Source organism: Cygnus atratus, chromosome 13 (assembly GCF_013377495.2).
Source record: "Cygnus atratus isolate AKBS03 ecotype Queensland, Australia chromosome 13, CAtr_DNAZoo_HiC_assembly, whole genome shotgun sequence".
NCBI classification, from domain to species: Eukaryota; Metazoa; Chordata; class Aves; order Anseriformes; family Anatidae; genus Cygnus; species Cygnus atratus.
Window position 1 is genome coordinate 3882597 of NC_066374.1, and position 20667 is coordinate 3903263.

The following is a 20667-nucleotide window of genomic DNA, read 5'->3' on the forward strand; positions in this document are numbered from 1 at the left end:
ATTTTCATAATGATGAGGTAAAATAGAAGTTGACTAGAGAGAAGGCGTAATTGACTAGGGTCCTGATTGTATGCTGTAGTCATAAAAGACACTGAAAATCAAACAGCTCTATGCATAGCCTGGCCATGAAAGGTTGTTTCCTAGCTCTCTGTATACATATATTTCAGCAATACAGGTGAGCAAATTCAGTCTCTGTGATTCTTAAATAAAATAAGTACTCATTCTTGTGTTTTGTAAGCTAATGTTTAGCTTATGATGGATTGGTTTCCTTCTTAGTCTGGAAGTTTGTCTCATTTGTATGTCTCATTTGCTGTTATTACCTGATTAATTATTACTGTATTACTACCTCCCTGCTATTTCTGCAGGTTCCTGCCTCTTCCGTTGCAGTGAAAGTGGCATTTCCCTGATCCTGTTATGAATTGGTTCAGGAACATAAAATAAGCCAAAAGAAAACTTTCAAAAATGATCAGTTTGTATGTATTTTAGTTCTCTGAATTGGCTCAGATTGAGCAGACACATACCTGGTTGACAGAGATAGTGAAGAAGGACGGTGATGCTGGGCCTTTCGGAAAGGGTCTGAGCAGCAGCAACTCTAGATCTGCTTCATCTCTTGTAGAGCCACTCCCTGACCCAAACAGTTGTTCAGAGCCCTGTTGTTCGCATACTAGTTATGTGATCTCTGAGTTTATAGGCAATATATTATTGTAAAAATCCCCTTTTTCTTAAAAAAAAAAAAAAAAAAAAAAAAAAAAAAAGAAAGCTATAGTGTTGCTTTTTGAGCTTCAAAAGGGGTTAGCATTAGCTGTTATTGCTAACATTTAGCATATTTGTAAATGGTAACACATTTGCTGAAGACTTAAAATGCTCTTCTGATTAAGTTGCAAAACAGAATGGTGGTTTTCATTCACATTAAAAATAGCGTAGTTAACTAGAAGTAAAATGAGCCTTTTTAAAACTGTAAGTGGTTAGAGCTGAGCTTAAGTGTGACTCATGAGTTGAATGGGCAGAAAGCACTTCTGATATTTTGCAGCTCTTGTCGAGGTTGTTTGAAATACAGAAATGAAAACCTATTCTTCATGTCAATAACTCGGAATTCTGGAATAATTTTTCTGAAAGACATGTATGTCTTGAGATTAAGACGAAGACGGAAACAAAAAAAGAGTTGGACTAGTAGTTCCAAAGGAAGAAGTTAGGAATTTCCAAGAAAGCATAGAAGATTGTTTCATACTGGCCTACTGATGGCTGATACAAGTCAAAGCTGACTAGGTGTGATAAATCCACATCTACTCCTTTTGTGGACAAATCATCGCTTAATTTGTAGTCTTCCATCTTCGGGCAGGACTACAAGGTCAGTGCTCTGGCTTCTAAAATCTTTCAAGGCTGCTGATAATGCTGAATTTGGGTTAAAAAACAAAATGAATAAAAATGGAAGTGAATCAAGTTATGAAGCTCGAAGCCCGGTGAAAACGTCATTTAAAAATATTGATAAAAATTGAGCAGATCAACAGTGAAATTAATTTACTACTTAAACTGATCTTCTTCTGAGTTGGGAAACCTCAGAATAATGACAGCTTGTCAGAGATGGGAAGTAAGTAGTTTAAAGAAATACTTTGAGATAATTGAAAGCATTGCTGGGTGCTGCCATCTAGGTCAGAGAGCTGTGGCCAGATGGGTAGTAACGAAGGTGATTTTCCCTTATAAGCTGGTTGAGAGATAAAACGGATAAAATGCTACAAAATACTTTGTCTCTAGAGGCCATGAAAGCTACCTCTGACTGTGAATAGTGCAGTTTTAAAAATCAGAAATTGACTTTTCAACAAGTCTTACGATCTGGTTGTTTTGGGCTTCATATTGCAAGCTGATAGTAGCAATTCTCAGATTTCCATTCCTTTATTTTAAATTGTCTCTCTAAAATCTCATCAGAAGTTACTTCCTTTCTTCTTGTTTTCACTGGATTATCTTTTCAAAAATTGTCTGATAAGCATCCTTCTATGTGATAGTTTTCACAGGTTGAAACATCTGGCTCTGTTAGCAGGTTTTTACTGACACATGTTGATAATGTGCTTTGGTAGCTCTTAGTTGGCCTTTCTCTGTACTGAGCTTTTGTCCCTTCAGAGATGAAAATCCCCTCTGCTGCTTACGTTCCTGCTGAGCCTTCCTGAGGTGGGGTTTGGTGCTGGAGCTGAAATGATCCAACAGCTAAGCTGAGCTATTAAGGGGTTGGTTCTTTCCTCTTACCCATACTCTGCACGTTTCTATCCCCTGCCTTCTTAGCAGCACTGGCATTTCCAGCTCTGGTTTGCGAAGCTGCCAGTTTGACTCAGGAAAGCTCCTGTATAATAGCTGATGAACTGTTTTTGTGATCACGTTGAAGCCACAAGCATTATTTAAGCAAGAAGGAAAATTGCGTAGGGTTGAGAATGTTGCCAGGAAGCTCACAGCCGTAGAAGAAAAGGTATGAGCTAGTGTCTAGCAGTGGTAGCAGTAGCCTGATGATGGCTTTGTACTTGGTTGGTTGTGTTCAGGTGTATTTATATTCAATTAAAATTTTGTTTGTAATGATGAATGAAAAAAAAACAACTCACATCTCCATCTAATTTCACCCCAAAATCATGGAAGAATTGAAGGATCTCTTGTCCTGCTATATTTCTGTTGACTTTAGCAAAGAATAGAGGAGTTGAGATACTCTTATAGTAACTGACTTTTGGAGGTTATTTTTCTTGTGGAAAGTGTAAGGGAGCCATGGTGTAAGGTTTCTTACTTACATGTCTTTACAATAATGTTGCCCCTTCCTTCATGGGTTCGTATTTATGTAACTTTAAAACCATCAGACTGTAGAGGGAGGTGGCATGCTCACCGTGGAATTTTATACAGAGGAGACCCTGTGCCTTGTGTGACGTACCCTGCCCCATCTCTTCCGAGTCGTTTTTGTGTTTTACATCCTGCTTGTGGGGGTGGTCCTTTTCTGCTTCCAAGCCTATGTAGACACCTTAGGACAATATGATAGAGCAACATTTGTGATTAGGTTAACTTCTAATGGTTTAATCATAATCCACAAATTGCAGCACACTGGGCCTTGTAGGTTTTGACTAATTTCATATGAACACGGAAACCTTGGTTTGGTCTCTTCTTGGGTTACTTGGTTGGTGGTGTGGAGTCAGGCCATTAGGAGCACTAACCTTGCAATAACTCAGTAGTTATTTTTATGTTGCCTCATATCCTTCCCCATTTAAACTAAATACAATCAGACAGTAATGTTCTTGTGTTGTCATCCATTACTTTTTGGACACGTTTGGATTGCCTAAACTGATGAGAAGACTCTTGCAACAGCCATTATTTGTTTCTTGCTATCTGTGAATCATGGCCCTGGCAGTGAGCAGACTGCCAGTAAAAGTTATAAATCTGCATGCTGGATTACTGCTGGGACTGCAGATAGGACAAGCTTTGTCTCTGGGAGCACTTTTAAAACTAAAAGTTGCAAATTTGGTATGTGAGTGATAATTTAATGGTTTGTGTCTGGTTAAAACGAATACTGCTAGGGTAGATGTATTCTGTAGTAGAAGCTTATGTAGTGCTGTATGCTGCAGGAGAGGGGACCAGAGAGGGAAGGTTTAGCCAAAGTTTATGGGTGGGGAAATAGTGTGAGAAGTGATTTCATTAATTAACTAGCTCTGCCACGTGAAATAATGGAAGGATTGTATACTCCTGCAGAGCAAGACATTATTTCCCATAATGCTTCGTACCACACAGCATTTTATCGAGTTGTTTATTAATAGCTGTTGTGCTGTGCTTGCAGCATTTCAGTAATTGTGTCGTTTTGTTCTTGTTACTGCTAATAAAAATCCCATTACTGTTAAACTTGGGAAGTTCTTTAAGTTCTTGTAGACCTCAGAGTAAAAGAACTGTGTGTGTATCTATATACCTATGTATCTATCACTGTGTGTTTCATTTGTATCAGCGTATTAATGTGTCCAAGCACAGCAAGAAGGTTAAGAAATTGAAGACTATGATCTCTGAAGAAAGATTGAAAGAGTAAGGCTTTCTAGCCTAGAAAACAAGATTACTAACCGGACAAATTTTCCACCATGTGAAAGCTGGTTAGTGAGAGACTTTGGGTGGGATTTTACATGAGTTGGAGAAAGGAAAAGGCAGAATTTATCTGGAGTTGCATCAGAGATCATTTAGATTATGCTTTACACACAGTGTTTTAGGAGAAGAGAGAGGTCACAGAGTTTTACTTCTTTTGGGGAGGATACGTCCTACTCTTATATCTATTATCTCAGATGAAGAAAATGGACTAAACAATCCCTTGAGGTCTCTGTTTTACATTCCCTTAAGATATTTTGATAAATGCTCTGTCTGTAATGATTTTTAAGAACAAGAAAAAAACACAAATGTATGAAAATCCATGTCACTGAATTGTAGCCAAGATGTGAGTTCAATATCAGTGCTACATGACTGCCAAACAAACCACAAAAATTATACTAAGATAGTTTTTTCATATTTCTGCTATCATTCACTTAGTCTAAGCAACATTGATCTTTTTTTAAATAACTGCCTTGTTCGTGTTAAAATCATAGTCTTTGAAATGGATTTCTGGATTTATTGGCACCATTTTGCTTGCCTAACCATCGTTAAAATTTCATTATCCTTTTTTCTAATGTGCTTTGATTGTAAATGCAATGTTCCAGACCAGATCCATTTCTGAGAATGCTGTATTAATGTGCAGGCTGTCAGATCTGGTGGGGAGATGCTGCAAGTCTTTACAAATGCTTCAGTTCTGGCGAGCTCCTTACTCTTCAGGAAACACTAGCCCTGAGGTGGTTCAGAATGAGGACTACAGAAAGGGTCTGTCAGTAAGAGGTGCTTGCCTAAAACTGAAGAAGGTCTTTGTGTGTAGCCTCTCAGCACTGTCCTTGCTGGGGAAGGTACAAAAGTTGTGAATTAGTATAGGGAAATGTTTCTGGGGAAGGTGTGGGAATTCACAAATCACTAGACTTGGGCAAGTCGAATGTGTTGGGAATTAATGTAGGTACTGGATTTTCGTGATTGCCTTCTAGACTTGGTTAAAAGACTTATTCTTTCTGCTTAGAAAAAAATACCTTCTTGATTCCTTTCCTATTAACGTGTAAGATTGAAATCAGCTTGACATTTTAAATGGCACAATTGAGATGGTTGGCATTAAATCATGCGGTTGGTCAAAGGTGTGATTGGACTGTTGATTTGTGTTGATTACTAGAACTGATTTTCTTTACTGAAGAAAACATTTATCAGTAAGTTACAAGAGATTAAATTGGTAATGCTGATAAATTCTTCTTTGCCATCTCAAATGCCAGCTTTTTTAGAGCTGAATAGATAACCCAGCTGATGGCTTTGGTTAGTATTTTTCAGAGGTTTGTAAACTTGAGTTCAGCTGATGTCAGGGTTGATAGTACAGGAATTGAGGTCAGTTTTAGATCTGGTAAGACATTCATTCAGTCACCAGTAGGATCCTAGAACGTCTTCCATATGTCCTTCCAAGGAAATAGTTTCCAGAATTTGACCCAATTCTGATAAATGTTAGGATGTGTAAGTATATTCTGCCAAATTGGTATTTTTTGTAAACCCCAAATTCGGAGTCCTAATAATTCTGCCAGAGTTGCTTCGCATACAGTGCAAACATCGTATGGCGTGGCTTTGTCATTCCTTGTGCAACTCCTCTAAATTTGTAGTCTGGAATCCCTGTTTTATCTTCGGTAAAAGCTGAGGAAATTTCTGCAGTGACTTTTAGCTACAGGGTGGCATTTCAGTTGTCTCTAATTCAAATCAGATTTGATGGTGTTCATAAATCTTAGATTAGACTTCCAGTCGCACTGTTTACCTGTGTTGATACGGATCTGTTGCCTTGCACAAAAATTGCTGGCTACCTGATCTTTTGGGTTTTGTTTTAATTGCGTGAGCACCAGTAGATGGCAGCATAAGCTGAATTTAGGGAACAGTTTTAAGAAGTTTCGACAGGGTGAATGAAAATACAGACACAGATGCACTAGCTCTGTGGATAGACAATTTTTATAGGAATATGTTCGAAAGATGTATTTAATCCTGCCTTGAAAATTTTACAAGTAATGGTCTGCAATTTACCAGAACGTCTACTGTAAATGCTTGTGTAAAAACTGAAAAAGAACCTTAATGGTGCTTTAAAATAAAAAAAAATAAATCCCATAATAAACATTAGTAGAACAAATTTCAGTTTCTGTAGGCTGCCAGTTTCTTTGTGGTTATAAAAGATGGGAGAGATCTAATGTTCTTATTTCTTTCTAGGCCCTGACTTTGTTGTTTGTGACGAAGGGCACATATTAAAAAATGAAGCATCTGCTGTTTCTAAGGCAATGAATTCTATTCGATCCAGGAGAAGAATAATCCTTACAGGAACACCACTGCAAAATAATCTTATAGAATGTGAGTAGCTTTCTTGTTTAAGACAGCTTTATTTCTTTGAATGTACTCCTGCCTTTCAGCAATATATTAGTAGAGAGAGAGTTAGTTTGATTACAATTTGACATGATGAAGCTGTTTGCTATGTTTCCATAACAACAGAAAAATAACAAGTTTTTTGTTTTGTTTTGTTTTTCATTTTGCATATTTAATTAATGTCTCGAGATGCATTTCTATGATAGCTTAAGCCAAATTAAGCCGAAGCTGTTGGAAGCCTGGCCTTTCCTCCATCCCTTTCCTTGGCATGGCCTTGCATACATCTGATTCCACAGGGAGCCAGTGTGAGGAGTATCAGAACATGAATGCTGAATAGCTTTCTGACAGTTCAGTTCCTTGGTGTGTCTCACCAAAGGATCAGATGAGTCTCAACATGTCCAAAGGGAAAGGGAGGGAGTATTTAGAGGGGAAATGGGTGGACCAGGTCTAGCAGGAGCATAAATTTAAATTGTTTTAAACTATTATAGAGCAGTGTTCTTAGAAAACTTGTTAAAACAGTAATTTATTTTATTGCTTCAGGAATTTTATTCTATATTAGCTTGTAATATTTGCTCCTGTTTGTTAATAATGCGGTAATATTTCTTTCTTTTGATTAATGCTTTTGAATCTGTTTCCAAATATTTACAAATACGATTTGTCATTTAATTGCTTTGGTGTACAGAAGCTCTCAAACTTTGTTTAGCATCTAAGATGAGGTAGTGTTAAATCTGACATTAAGTTTAGAAGTTACCTTTTTGCTGACAGTGTGTATCGATTTAAGATGCCTTTTTCTGAAAATGCTGGGTTTATATATACATATTTTTTTTTGCTTAAGAGAAAGCTCTTACTTTATATATGACACATTCATTTTGTGTTAGAATTAATCCCAGTACTGTACTTTCACTTTTCAACAACTGGAGCCTGATCTTTTTGTTCCAGATCACTGCATGGTTAACTTTATTAAGGAGAATTTGCTTGGTTCCATTAAAGAATTCCGAAATCGATTCATAAATCCAATTCAGAACGGTCAGTGTGCAGACTCCACTCTGGTAGATGTCAGAGTAATGAAGAAGCGTGCACACATTCTCTATGAGATGTTAGCTGGATGCGTTCAGGTGAGAACAGTTTTACTATAACTAATTACTTGAATTAGCTGCAGGGATGGGGATGAGTTATTTCATCTTGTTCTGATAAAAGTGCATGTTACTTTCGACTTAAATACTTTCACAGGTTACTAGATTTCTGCATTATTCACTGCAGGTAGAAAACCTTTTTTAAAAAAATCATAGTTTTTATCCTGATACCAATATCTCCTAAGCAGGATATATACAGATATTAGAGAACACTTTTTCTGTTAGGAGAGTAAAAAACTTATATGATAGAGTAGGATGCCAATTACTTGGAAATCCTCTTTTAATTTCATGTATACATGCTTGAAAATTCATCTGCCTAAAAACTGCAGAGAAGGTTTGTGATCCGTAGTTTGATCCATAGTTTGTCACTTGGTTCTGGATTCCAATTTTTGGATTTGAGAGAATGAGAACAATGGGGAAGAGGAGAAAAGGAAGTTTAATTGGGTCTAAAAGGGTGAAGAACTTAACCTTAAATGAGAAGAAAAACGAAACAACAAACAAACTTTAACCTCCCTAAATTTCCAGAATGATGGCTGGCCTCCATCTCTTGAGTTTATCTGCTATAGTATTGCACCTCATGTGCCATCAGCACAATGTTACCGCTGTTCCCCTCTAAACCCGGGCACCAGGAGAGGTGTGGTGCTGTGTAGGCTCCCAGGGCCTCTTCCTGGCTGTGCTTCTGCAGACCTGCCTGTCCCTGTCCTGGCACAGCCTTGCTTGGGGCAAGGGCAGGGACACAGCACCCTCTGTTCATGTCAGAGCTGAGTCTGCCCCCTTCATATGCGGTCATCTTGGTTTTTTTTCCATGTGTTGTTGATCATTGGTTAAGTAGTCCCAGTGGGCTTGAGTTAGGTCAGATGGTCATAGTGGGATAGTCCCATGAGTAGATAGCTCTCCTTGAAAGGAATAAAAAGGTTTATGGCAGTGTGTAGGGCTGGTAAAGGACTTTAAGGACTTTTTGGCATAGGATGAGTATCTTGGAAGTATGAATAGTAGCAAGAGGATAGCACACAACCCTACACCTCTGTACAGTACAGGAACACAAACTATTCCCCATTACAGTCTGCTCGTGTTATGAAGGAGGTAGCATGAAAACTCCAATTATTGTAAATAAACATATGAAAACACATAATTTCCTCAAACACTTTCTGGAATCAATACTTACGAGCTGTTATGGATAAATTAGTCCTGCAACAAAATTAGTCCTGCAACAAAATCAGTCCTGTTAGCTGGGGACCTTACCGTTATTCTGCGCTGGGGGGACACAGATGGTGAGCAAGTCCTGAGTCCCCCGGATGCTGGGCACTCCACACTCATGCAGCATCGGATGGGGCCTGGTGGATTATCCCACAGCATGCTGCACTAAGCGGGTCCTGTCCGCAGAGAGAAACTCTCATTTAATCTATTGTATAATTTCTCTGCAAGAAAACAACTCCATTCCTAAGGAATGTTCGCATGGGAGCTTCTCGCTACCCTTCCAGATAAAAGCAAGGCCATGCAGGTGGTGTAATTGCTGGTGCCAGGTGGGAGCTGCCCGCAGGCTCTGCTGTTTGCAGCAGGCTGGCTGGGGTTATCCTGCAGCCCAGGGGTTTGTGCTGCACGGCACAAGCCTGAAAGCCACGCTGGTTGAGTGGCGCAGCACAGGCTTGAGCCCCCCGGGGCTGCTCCGTGGGTCCCCAACTCCTGAGCAGTGTCTCGGTCAGGATCAAAGCACCCTGTGCCGTTTGGATGAAAGGGCTGATGGAGAGATACAGAATCTAGTGTAATGGTAGAAAAGATGAAAACGAGTAAATTTTGTTTTGCAGTCAACTTTGCAAGGACTTGGAAATGAGACATGGGCTTGATAGGTCATCTTGTAAGTAGACAACTGCATTTACTGTGTAAGGTGGGCCTTACAGCGCCTGTACAGGGATTTATTTATTTATTTATTTATTTATTTTTCTTTGTGGTAGGAGAGAATGTGAATCATTGTAATTTATGCATGGTGCCTTGCCGTTGGAGATGCCCGAAGTTCTTAAGCTCTCAGTAGTCATTTTCATGTTTATAATGACTAAAATCTCACTTCTAAAATTACAGAGGAAAGATTACACAGCGTTAACAAAGTTCCTCCCACCAAAATATGAGTATGTTCTAGAAGTTAGAATGACACCTATTCAGTGCAAACTCTACCAATACTACTTGGATCATTTGACAGGTATGTGCCTACAGTTGTCTCAGGTAACAAGATTAATGGTTATTTACTAAGGGGCTTTTGCTATGGTTGGAAGGGTTGTTAGATATATAAAATCAGCCCTATAGGGATATTTTTCTGCTTCCTATAAGGTTGACCTTAGCTCTGAAACTTGAATTACAGCAAAACATTTGGTTGTGCGTAAATATTCTTGGAGGAATAGTAATATATGTATCTCAACAGTAGTCCTCCTTCAGGTCATGGTTCATCTCTTCTTTCTTTTTTTTCTTTCCTAGACATAAAATGTAATTTATTTAATATTTTATTCATGTAAGAAACAAAATATTTGCATTAAGATTGGAGGGAGAGAAATTAAAATTGAGCTGCACTGCTGTAAGCACACTGCCAAGCCTTGCAATTTCTTTTTAATTGTTATAGCTGAAACTGTTATTTGTCACATTTGGCTCTTTTGTGGAACTCTCTCTTCTGTTGTTCTCTAAACCCCTCAACTCTGGTTTTCACAATGACCATTCTCACTTCTTTCCAATTAATGTAAATTTGGTTAACTGTAAAAGTAAGGTGTATGAGGGGGAAGAAGAAATGTACCACAGTGGGCTACTCTACTGTTCACTTATATGAGAGAGAAAACTCTGCAGCTTGTAATTTTAGTGTATCAAGGTGTCAAAATGTCAGCACTTCTATATGGTAATGCCAAACAGGACTACTGGAGTGGGAATCTCAAGGAACTCTTAAATGAGCTTTTCTGTGCCGCTGGGCATTGTGCAGCCAGATTCCTCAGCAGCAGCTTTTGGGTCCTGGAACAATCTAGTTTGTTTATATACCACATAGAATAATTGTCTTAGTGATTGTGCATTGAATTACATTGTCATGTTTAAGGTGCTCTGATAGGCTTTTGTTAAACCTTGAACCATATATTCCCTTTCTGCAGTTGCTACAAAATGTATTACGTAGACTTTTGTGCCAGTTTAGTAGTATTAGTATCTTTTTTTCTCTTTTTTTTTTTTTTTTTTTGCACCTGTTAAGCCACCTGCCTTAATGCCCGCCTGTTGCTGCTGCAGGAATTTTTAAACTATATTTTTCTATTCTGGTTACTCTCCCAAATTTAATTACAGAGATTAATTGCATCTCAAATCAAGCTGTGATTTACAGCAGTATGAAATTCACTGTGTTGTCTTAATTACTTTAGGTTCTGGTTAGTGCAGTTTCTATCACCTAGCCAAACTGCCAGCTAGATTCCCTTTCTACACCTGTGTTGTGTGATGCCTTCATTTGGTGTAAGTTATGGAAGTAGAGAGTTTTAAAGGGCCAGTGAAAGCAATTTCACTTCCACTGATAATCTCCAGTAATAATTGCACATTTACATGCAGATTGCTCCTTTTAGCCTTTCATTCGAAGGGAGTAAAAACTTCTTGCTTTATGTATTTTTTTTAAAAAAAGGAAGTAAAGGTTCTTAGATTAATAGTACTTCAAAACAGTACACAAGCAAGCCCAAACTTTTATGTAGTGCTCACACCTAATGAGCTCTATATTGCAGTCTGTCCTGTATTGCTGCATTGACTCTTCTTTATAGAAATGTGCTGAAATGCTGCTTATTTGCATTCCATGTCCTTCATCATTCTAAATGCATTCCAAAAGCAAGTAGCCTAAAATGATAAGCATTAGTTATTTACTCTACAAGCATGCATCCAAATGGTTTAGGTTAAATCATCGTAGTTCTTCATGGTGTCTTGTAACTTTCAAGAGTTACAATAGTTTTGTAGGTTTCCTTTGGCCTATTTCTAATACAAAGCAGGACTGTTTTTGCAATTTCAGACTCTACAACCCTGACTTTGTTGGTCTGGCATGCTTTTAGATGGTGAAGTAAATCTTTTATGCATCATTGATTAACATAAGAGCTAGTGCTGTGTGTTTACAACTGCTTTACTTGGTGCAGAAATCTTTGCAGACACTGGCTTTCAGTACTTCGTTTTTTAATAAAGCAGGCAGCTGGTAAGAGGAAGTAACCTCTAATCTGGTGTTCCTTAAAGCTAAGGGAAGGATTTCCTCAGGCAAAAAGCCTAATATAATGAGCTTCACGTTTGTTCTGTTGTTGGAACAATTAATTTATTATTGGGTTGTGTGTGTAACTAACTGAGAAAACACACTCCCTAGCAGGTAGTTTAATCTGTCCAAACTTAGAGGGCTCAACACAATTATTTGAGCTGAAATCTGCAGCTGTCACAACAGGTTGCACAGTTTCATGAGTTACTAGCCCTTGGTGAGCTTCTTCAACACCCTGAGCTAGTAGAAAGCATCATTTACTTTCTCTCTCTTCTTCTGGGGTTAGTGTCCTGCCACTGTGGTGAGCTCAATCAGATCATCTGGTACTTAGGGCCAGAGACAACGTGAGAGAGAGGAAAACGAGAGGGGAAGGCAGGAAGAACTGCCTCTTCGAGAGAAAAAAGCTGTGCAAGCTAACCGTGGCCCAGGTCTTCAGAGGAAATCTCTAAAATGGTTACTGAGGCCTGCATGAGTTCTTTGGATTACCTTTGTATTTAAAGAGTTCCACTGAGGAAGATGTGCTCTCTGATTTTCATTAAATAAAAAGCGAGTCTTGCTGCTGAAGACAAATATACAAGGGAAGTTGCTGCTTCTCTGCAAATGTTTAAAGTTGTTTTCCTGTGCCTTGTAACAGAGGCATATACCAAAATACACATTTTAGATGCAATATTCTAAGGTTGTCATTTTTTAATTCATTTAATGAACATGTTTGAACACTTGTGTAATAATATATGAACACATATCACATATGAACGCTTCTGTAATACAGAAAATTAAGAAGTCTGTAGGAGTTGTTAACTGAGGACGTTTATCTGTCATGTTAGCTCAAGTTTAGCCAAGTTGAACCTAAGAATTTGTCTTCCTTATAATTCAATTTCCCAGCATCATAGGGGAGTACAAGTTAGTTCTAAAGCTGTGTTTTATGATTAAAACTTAGCAAGAAGTTGTTTTGTTGATTACTTGTGCTCTGTATACATCTATGTGATAGTCTTAACTTGTTGAGCAAATGCACTGAACAAGCTTTATGCCTGCCTCGCCGTAACATTTCATAAACATTTCAGAATTTTGATGCAGCAAATACTGTTTTCTGCTAGGTATACATACCTTAAATTATGGATACAATGCATATGAAAGCCAATCAATTTCAAGAACCTCAAGATATTGTACTGTTTAATGAGTCATTGAGACTACAACAAACGTTCAACTCTGCACAATTTATTACTTTGCTCTAATTTGTGCTTGAACAATGCAAATAGGCTGGGCATTTTTACATTTTTTATTGTAGCAAATTAATGCAGAGTTGCAAGTTTAAAAAAAAGTAGCTTAAAATAATAAGTCAGATTCATTGAAAGTTAAGTGCAAATTTTATTTTGTTTTCTAGCTTGGGCTGCTCTTTAAGAGCTGATTTTACAATTAAATGCATAGACATGACTCCTTTAGAGAGGATTTGAATTCTTTCCTATACTGGGAAGAAATGTGCTTTTATGTAAAACTGAAATCATGTTTCTTATTGTCAAGAAAAAGGGGAAAATCTAATTTTGACAACTTTGGCTAGGAGAAAAATGCCTATGACTGAGTAATTTGATCTCTTTTACAACAGATGTTACAATATGATGTGCATCTGGAAAGAACACTCAGTACTTCACCACCAGATTGTTCAAAGGGGGAATGTTATGTGGCTAACTTACTGCAAGGTTTCATTCTCATACCTGAACTTTATTGTCAGGTGTAGGTAGTGGCAATGAAGGTGGACGAGGCAAAGCTGGAGCTAAACTATTTCAGGATTTCCAGATGTTGAGCAGAATCTGGACTCACCCCTGGTGTTTGCAGCTGGACTACATTAGCAAAGAAAATAAGGTAAATTAGATGTATTAAAATACTCTCTATTGAGACATTTTTCAAACAAGCTATGCTAAATTTTAGGTAAAATTTCATCAAATTAATGGAAACCTTTGTTGGTGTGGGGTAATCGTGCTGCCGGTTTTGTCGTATTTTTAGTTTCTGGATATTTTGTCACTCTTAAAACATTTTGAAAGGCCATGCTGTTGTAGAACTTAACATTCTTCAAATGAAGAATAAGCAGATGGCTAGAGGTTTAATAAGAGCTTCTGGATGAGCATAATTAATAAAATTTCTGTTTTTTTCTCTTTTGAGGGCTATTTTGATGAAGACAGTCTGGATGACTTCATAGCTTCAGATTCTGATGAAACTTCAATGAGTTTAAGCTCTGATGATTATGCAAAGTAATTGAGCTTTTATTTGTTGTTTGTTGTTGGATTTATTTCCCTAATAGAACTTAAGTGATTTCTATAAAGTAAATGGTTTTATATATATGTATATATCTGTTAGAATATATCCTCTAGCAATATGATCTTAAAAAATAAAAATGGGATGTACGATGTTATCTTCATAGGAAAAAAAAATCCAAGGGGAAAAAAGTGAAGAAAGAGTGTAGCTCAAGTGGGAGTGGCAGTGATAATGATGTAGAAGTCATAAAAGTCTGGAATTCAAGATCTCGTGGAGGTGGAGAAGGAAATGTAGAAGAACTTGTAAACAATCCTCCGTCTGTTACAAAATCAGATGAAGGTGAGTATAGTATATAAGTAAATCAAATATGATGCAGCTTGACATTTGGAAAATGTGTTTTGAGAGTGCTGCTGTCAAGAGTTCTGCTTTGTTGCAGAACAACAAATTTCTTAAATCCGTGAAGGGCTTCTATGCTCACAGCTCCTGCTGTTCCTAATAATCTCCTACAGGAAAAATAAAGGGCATCAATTTAGAAGTGAGGGGTCTTGTGACAGAGAAGCTGAACAGATACTTTTTTTTAATTCATAAGTACAAAACGGTGTAAGGTTAACAGAGAACTATGATGCTTTTCATCTTTATTTTAGGATGTTGGTGAAAGATGAATGGAATGATTAATAGATATGTATGCCCTTTTTTGTTGCACCTGGAATTTGAAATAAATAACTAAGCAAGCAGGTATAACGCAGAGGCATAAGAAACCTTTTTAAAGACTTGTTATTCAAGCTATGTATGTGTATATATTTCATTTTCTTTTATTTTTCCTTTAATAATCTACTTCTAACATTGTATCTAATATCATAAAGCTATTTTTATGGCACTGTCATTTATCATGTGTTTAACAGATATATCAATGCCTAATCACCTTCCCTAAATAAGTGTTTTTTGGGGGAGAGAATTTATTTTTTGTCCCCTATTCCTACAGCAGAGATATCAAAAATGTGGGGGGGGGAGAGAATGAGTGTGTGTGCATAAAATACGTACACGTACAGATTAAGTGTATTAAATTCATTACTAGCATTACAGGAAGCATGAGTTTCTGTCTGTGGAACACTGAAATTTTTACATCTCTCTCATGCAACCTTGTTCAATTTAATGTAGGTAGCGAATTTCTAAACAGACATTTGATGCTGTACCAGATGAGGTTTGGGGGCAAACTTGGTATTTCATTTCAGCTGTTGAAGGCCTTTCTGCAAAGGTTAGGGGTGAGGATAGAAATAGGTGGTGTGCATAAGATTTTCCTATGTCACGTCAGACTAAATCTCTTAGCTTGTTCATTGTTCGGTCTGGTATTGAAAAATACGTTCTTTAAAAGCATGTGTGAAAGAGGGCTCGACTGTGAATTTTGTCAAGATCGGTTCTATCTTGCACCTGAAATTTATTGGTGTGTCACAATTGATTTGCTGTGCATAGTCTTCAAATGTAAGCATTTTGAATTATTCATGAGATAGAACAGTTTTCTCCTATGTAAGTAAATATTTCAGTAAGATACAAGTTTTTATGTGAAAAAACATAGCATTAATAAATCTAATCAATTTTTATCACTCTAATGCAAAGAAGGTTAAGCTGCAATGTCATAAAAGTAAATTAAGTAATGCAAATAAAGATAATTCATGGTTCTTGTCTGCCATTCTGGTTCTGATTACAGTGTTGAATATAAGCTTTTTCTGGTTGAATTCAGCTCTGTCTCAAAGTAGACAATGCAACTATCATTAAAGATCAGCATGGTTGGTGTCTGACACTCCTGAGTGATGATTTAAACCCAGAAGGACTTGGTTTTGCTAGTTATTTTGGTGTAGTTCTCAGTGAGAAACTGTACCTTATAGTTCTAGTATTTTTATATTTCTAGGAGTCAAATTAACAACAATAAAAAAAAAAAGTTAATTTAATTTCTAAGATGGTGACATGTTAAAAATGGGATTGTTTCCATGTATGTGTTCTGCAGCTGTTGTTATTCTAGTGGTGTGTTAGGAGATGAGCAGGCAAGAAACTTTCCTAAAGAACTTTGCAAAAAGGCAGAATATACTGGTGGAATCTCTTTTTTCTTCAACTGTAAATTAATAAAAAGGGGGGAAAAAGTTACAATTTTTCCCCCGTATATACTAATGTTGTCTTCTAAATTAGATTAGGAAAAAGATTCTAAATCTGAGCATAACAAAAGAGGAGATGGTTTATGTTTTGTCTTGAAAACCAATATTATAGGTAGCGTTTGAAAGCTTTCTTCTGAGAGTTCATCTTGATAGACGACCTAGGTGTAACCCAAAAGACCATTCTCTTTCTAGGAATTTCAGATGTTTGTTTCAGATTCAAAATCACTTTGTGAAAAGCTTCTTTTTAGTTGCTGGAACATGAATGAGTTTTCAAAGATGCGTATTTGTTGGAAACAAAGCTGTTGATAAATACTCACGGGGAAAAGCTGCGGATAGTAGAACTATTTTTCTAAATGTTCTGCAACATAAAGACGTTTCAAAGCATTTAAATGGACACAATGCCTTTATCTCTGAATTTTTGTTTGTGTTTTTTATAGGTAAAGCTACATCTTCTTCAAATCCTGGTAGCCCAGCTCCAGACTGGTACAAAGATTTCGTCACTGATGCAGATGCTGAAGTGTTGGAACATTCTGGGAAAATGGTGCTTCTCTTTGAAATTCTTCGAATGGCAGAGGAGCTTGGGGACAAAGTGTAAGCCAGTTTTAGAAGCATTTTTAGCAATCTTACAAATACATCAGTCTGTTAGTGTTCTTCATTCAGTCTTTATAATGCTGTAGCTCAGGTTTTTGAAGCAAATGTGTGTGCTCTTTTTATGGGAGAGTTTTCCCATACACATACTCCACCAAAGCCCCTTGCTGTATCTAGGTGGGTTGTTCATTTCAAAGGTTTTATCAGAGTGAACAGGGGAGAAAAGTAAAGCAGTACAATATTTAAAATAACCTCAGAGGTTAATGTTGTGGTTTTGTCTTTCTGTTTTCAGCCTAGTATTTAGCCAATCCCTAATATCACTGGATTTGATAGAAGATTTTCTGGAGCTGGCCAACAGGGAGAAAACTGACAAAGATAAGGCTCCTATTTATAAAGGTGAGTGTCAGCTTGGACAGTTACAAAGCTAAGAACTCTCTTACAAGTCTCTATTTGGTCCGAAGGGAATGGAGTTAAAATAATTGTTTGCATGAGAAGCATCGTGTGCTCTCTGCCATTCCCGAAGCTGGCAGGACTTCTGTTCTACTCTGCAGGAGGTCTGTGCTATCCCATTATGATGGACTCTTGCTTCTGATTTCATTCTATATCATCTGTGCTTAATGTAGCCTAAGCAGATTAAATGTTCATCATCCAAAATTGAGAGAAGGCATTTTATTAAATTCTGTACAGAAGTGATGTTGTATGCTCATGCATGGCAAATTCTGATGCTTCCTACTGGGAGAGAGATAATGAAGGAAAATTACACTATTTTAAAGTGGTGTGTCTTGATGTTGAACGCGAAATGTGAATTTAGGGTTTATGTATACTGCAGCAGATTGTTTTATGGATTCTGTAAAGAGAGCAATGTATTGAATTAATCGTTATCCTAGTGATGCTTGAATAGCGAGGAATTTCTTACGAGTCAGACGTGTCCTCTGTGCAGGATGTTTCTTTTGTTTCCTCTTTGTGATCCTCCCAGAGCTCTTGATGATGTGGTTAATTTTTATGTGAAGTTTCAGTGCTCAGTGTGTGTGGATTGAAGAATTTCTTTGAATCTGTCATTCCTTTCAAATATCTTATTTCTAAGTATAAACATGTTGAACAGTTGCATAAGAGAAATGTGGCTTAGTGGTATCAACACGGTAGTTAGATGAAGATCTCCAGTATGTCTCTGATTTATTGTTCCCACGTGCTGCTTTCCTTAGCTTCTGAATATTTGTTATCTTCAAATATTATAAGCTGTCTTTTTTTCAAGTTTCTGCCTTTAGTCGGAGATAATTTTTAAGGCCTTTTTTTCTGGTTTTAATAGTTCTTTCAGTAAGCAATTAGACTGTATTTTATATATATGTGTGTATTTATATATATATTCCAGGCACGACTCAAAAATCTGTTTCTCATAATTTGACTGTATGAAGCAGTGTTGTCTCCTAAAAATGCTGTTTTTTTTATAATTGATGGCACAGTGGGGTTCATTTTGTGGATATGTACCTTGATAGTCAAGAAAATGAAAGGCTACTTCTGAATTCAGGAGAGAAGAATCTTCTATATAATTTTTTTTCATCTGGCAAGAAATAGCCATAAGTCACGGTATATTTAAGCTCAAACAGCTAGCTGTTCTGAATTCATTTCCAAAATGGTTAGACCTTGACTTTTGAAATCTCCTTTTGAATATTTACTTATGGATGCTATTTGTATGGGAGAGACTATGTTAATTAAAAATATGAAATTATGGAGATCAATTAGTAAAGCAACTAGTAGTATAATACTTGAGGATTAGATGTAGTTACTTTTTAAAAGTAACCTTATCTCCAAGTTAAGACATCTCTATACAAATGTGGATATAGAAGTATAATTGGTGAGAAATCAGAGGAACCATCCAAAAAAGCTAAGGTCTTCTCAAATACTTCATCTAAATTTTAACCTTGAAACAAAGCTTGATTATAACTTCACATCTTGAAATTCCGATCTTTATAAAGCTGCTTTAAGGAGTTTCATTTAATAACAGTTGTTAATTTTTACAAGATTAGACTCTTAAGAAGAAAAGGATAGTGGTAGACGTTGGATGCTTTTGTCAAGGTGAAGTGCTATTGACATTTAGTTTACTTTTTGAATCGTTTTAGACAGAATTGGTTTAGGGTTGTAGGAGCATTATTCTTACAAATGCAGTTGACATTATATTCTCTCATGTTACGTTTTACATTTTATTATACAATCCTCGCCGTATAATCTGAAGGCATGCCTGTGGAAAGCCCGTGAATTCTCCCAAAATATTTTCTATCCTGGACTTTCTGTCTTGAATAACCTGTAGTCTTTTCCCATTGTTGTAAGTTGTCAGAGTAGCATATTTTATGTTCCATGTTTGCTTTTGTACTATTTTGAGAGTTGTTTATATCCAGCATTATCAGTCTGGTTACTTACATAATAGGCATTTTAATCATTTGACTCTTAACATTTTTAGGTGAAGGAAAATGGTTCAGAAACATTGATTACTATCGCTTAGACGGCTCAACTACAGCTCAGTCAAGAAAGAAATGGGCTGAAGAATTTAATGATGAAACTAATGTGAGGTGAGATCTCTTCTGATAAACGTTTGATTTTCCCTCTTTTGTTCCACGTTTCTTTGTTACTTGTATTAGTTTATTGACCTATTAACATTGTGTGAATAAAGCATCACGATGCTGCCAAGTACAGGACTGCTTCATATAGTAGTTTTAAGCAAGTTATCGTTGTTTGTCCCCACTCCTCAGTGTGTATATTTTATTTCGATGCTTGTGGCTCAATTGCATATTACTATTTGTTTGTGGCTGGAGCTTCTTTGTCTGCAGAGATGAGCTGTTTCTTTTGTTCTATCCTTGCAGTTCAGTTTGTTTTTTAATTTCAACTGAAATGGTTCTTCCATGTTAGAGAAGGAACTAAGAATAAATAGACTTGGGATTTCTATCTGTTTTGCCTTTGGAATCCTCTAGCAGTTTCCATGCCTTGGGTCGGAGAGGTTTCGCAGGTTATCTAGCAATGCTGCTACAACAGGCAAATGCTGTTTGGTAGCAAAGTTGGCTTTTAACCTGGCATGGGTGTACTTCACTAGTCTTTCTAAGTCAGTTCAAACATGAAGATGAAAAGTGATAAAATATGCTTCTGGTATTGTAAATACGCTTTCTTCACTATTTATAAGTCTGCTAGGTGCATTTATAAAAGTGTAATACCTACATTTTGGTACTGTTCTGATTGTTTTCCAAATATTATTCCAGTAGCACAACAGTAAATAGATCGTTTTGTAGTAGAAGGAAAAGGCATTTCTATATAAACAGACATTTCGTTAATTCTGATAATATACTAACCATACTAGTCTCTCAGTTGACATTGTTTCAATATATAAAAATATATATTTAATACATTTCCAAAATATTAAAAAATTGCAACTTTTCTCTGTTCCAGAGGCCGCTTGTTTATTATCTCCACTAAAGCAGGCTCCCTTGGAATTAATCTTGTGGCTGCTAATAGAGTAATCATCTTTGATGCTTCTTGGAACCCGTCGTATGATATCCAGAGTATTTTCAGGGTTTACCGCTTTGGGCAGAACAAACCTGTGTTTGTGTACAGGTTTTTGGCTCAGGTAGGTTTCTGTGTGATTTTTTTATGATATTCTGGTTCTGCAGTCAAATTTGTAAACTGTAACTATTTGGACTTCTGCTGAAGTCCGTAGTGGTCCACACTGATCCAGTCATCTTCCAGCTTTAATCTGATAGCAGTATTTGTCCCAAAATCACTGAAAAAAATCTTGAAGGAAATGGTGGTAAAATAAATAAATAAATTGCAAAATAATAATTAAAAAAAAAAAACCAACGCTGAAATTATTTGCTGTTAAGCCCACTTA

At 36.9% G+C, this 20667-nt stretch overlaps 1 protein-coding gene across 10 annotated transcripts in view; it reads left to right on the forward strand.

The window, feature by feature from the left end:
* ATRX (ATRX chromatin remodeler) overlaps nucleotides 1-20667 on the forward strand; it is an 86279-nt gene that overhangs the window by 49586 nt on the left and 16026 nt on the right. For all 10 annotated transcript variants that reach the window (XM_035541809.2, XM_035541804.2, XM_035541807.2 and 7 more), the window contains 10 exons: nucleotides 6301-6438; nucleotides 7390-7565; nucleotides 9660-9777; nucleotides 13541-13671; nucleotides 13969-14057; nucleotides 14228-14400; nucleotides 16646-16799; nucleotides 17089-17192; nucleotides 19252-19360; nucleotides 20229-20406. In XM_035541809.2, coding sequence (XP_035397702.1) covers nucleotides 6301-6438; nucleotides 7390-7565; nucleotides 9660-9777; nucleotides 13541-13671; nucleotides 13969-14057; nucleotides 14228-14400; nucleotides 16646-16799; nucleotides 17089-17192; nucleotides 19252-19360; nucleotides 20229-20406 — 1370 coding nt within the window. The remainder of the gene's footprint in view (nucleotides 1-6300; nucleotides 6439-7389; nucleotides 7566-9659; nucleotides 9778-13540; nucleotides 13672-13968; nucleotides 14058-14227; nucleotides 14401-16645; nucleotides 16800-17088; nucleotides 17193-19251; nucleotides 19361-20228; nucleotides 20407-20667) is intronic.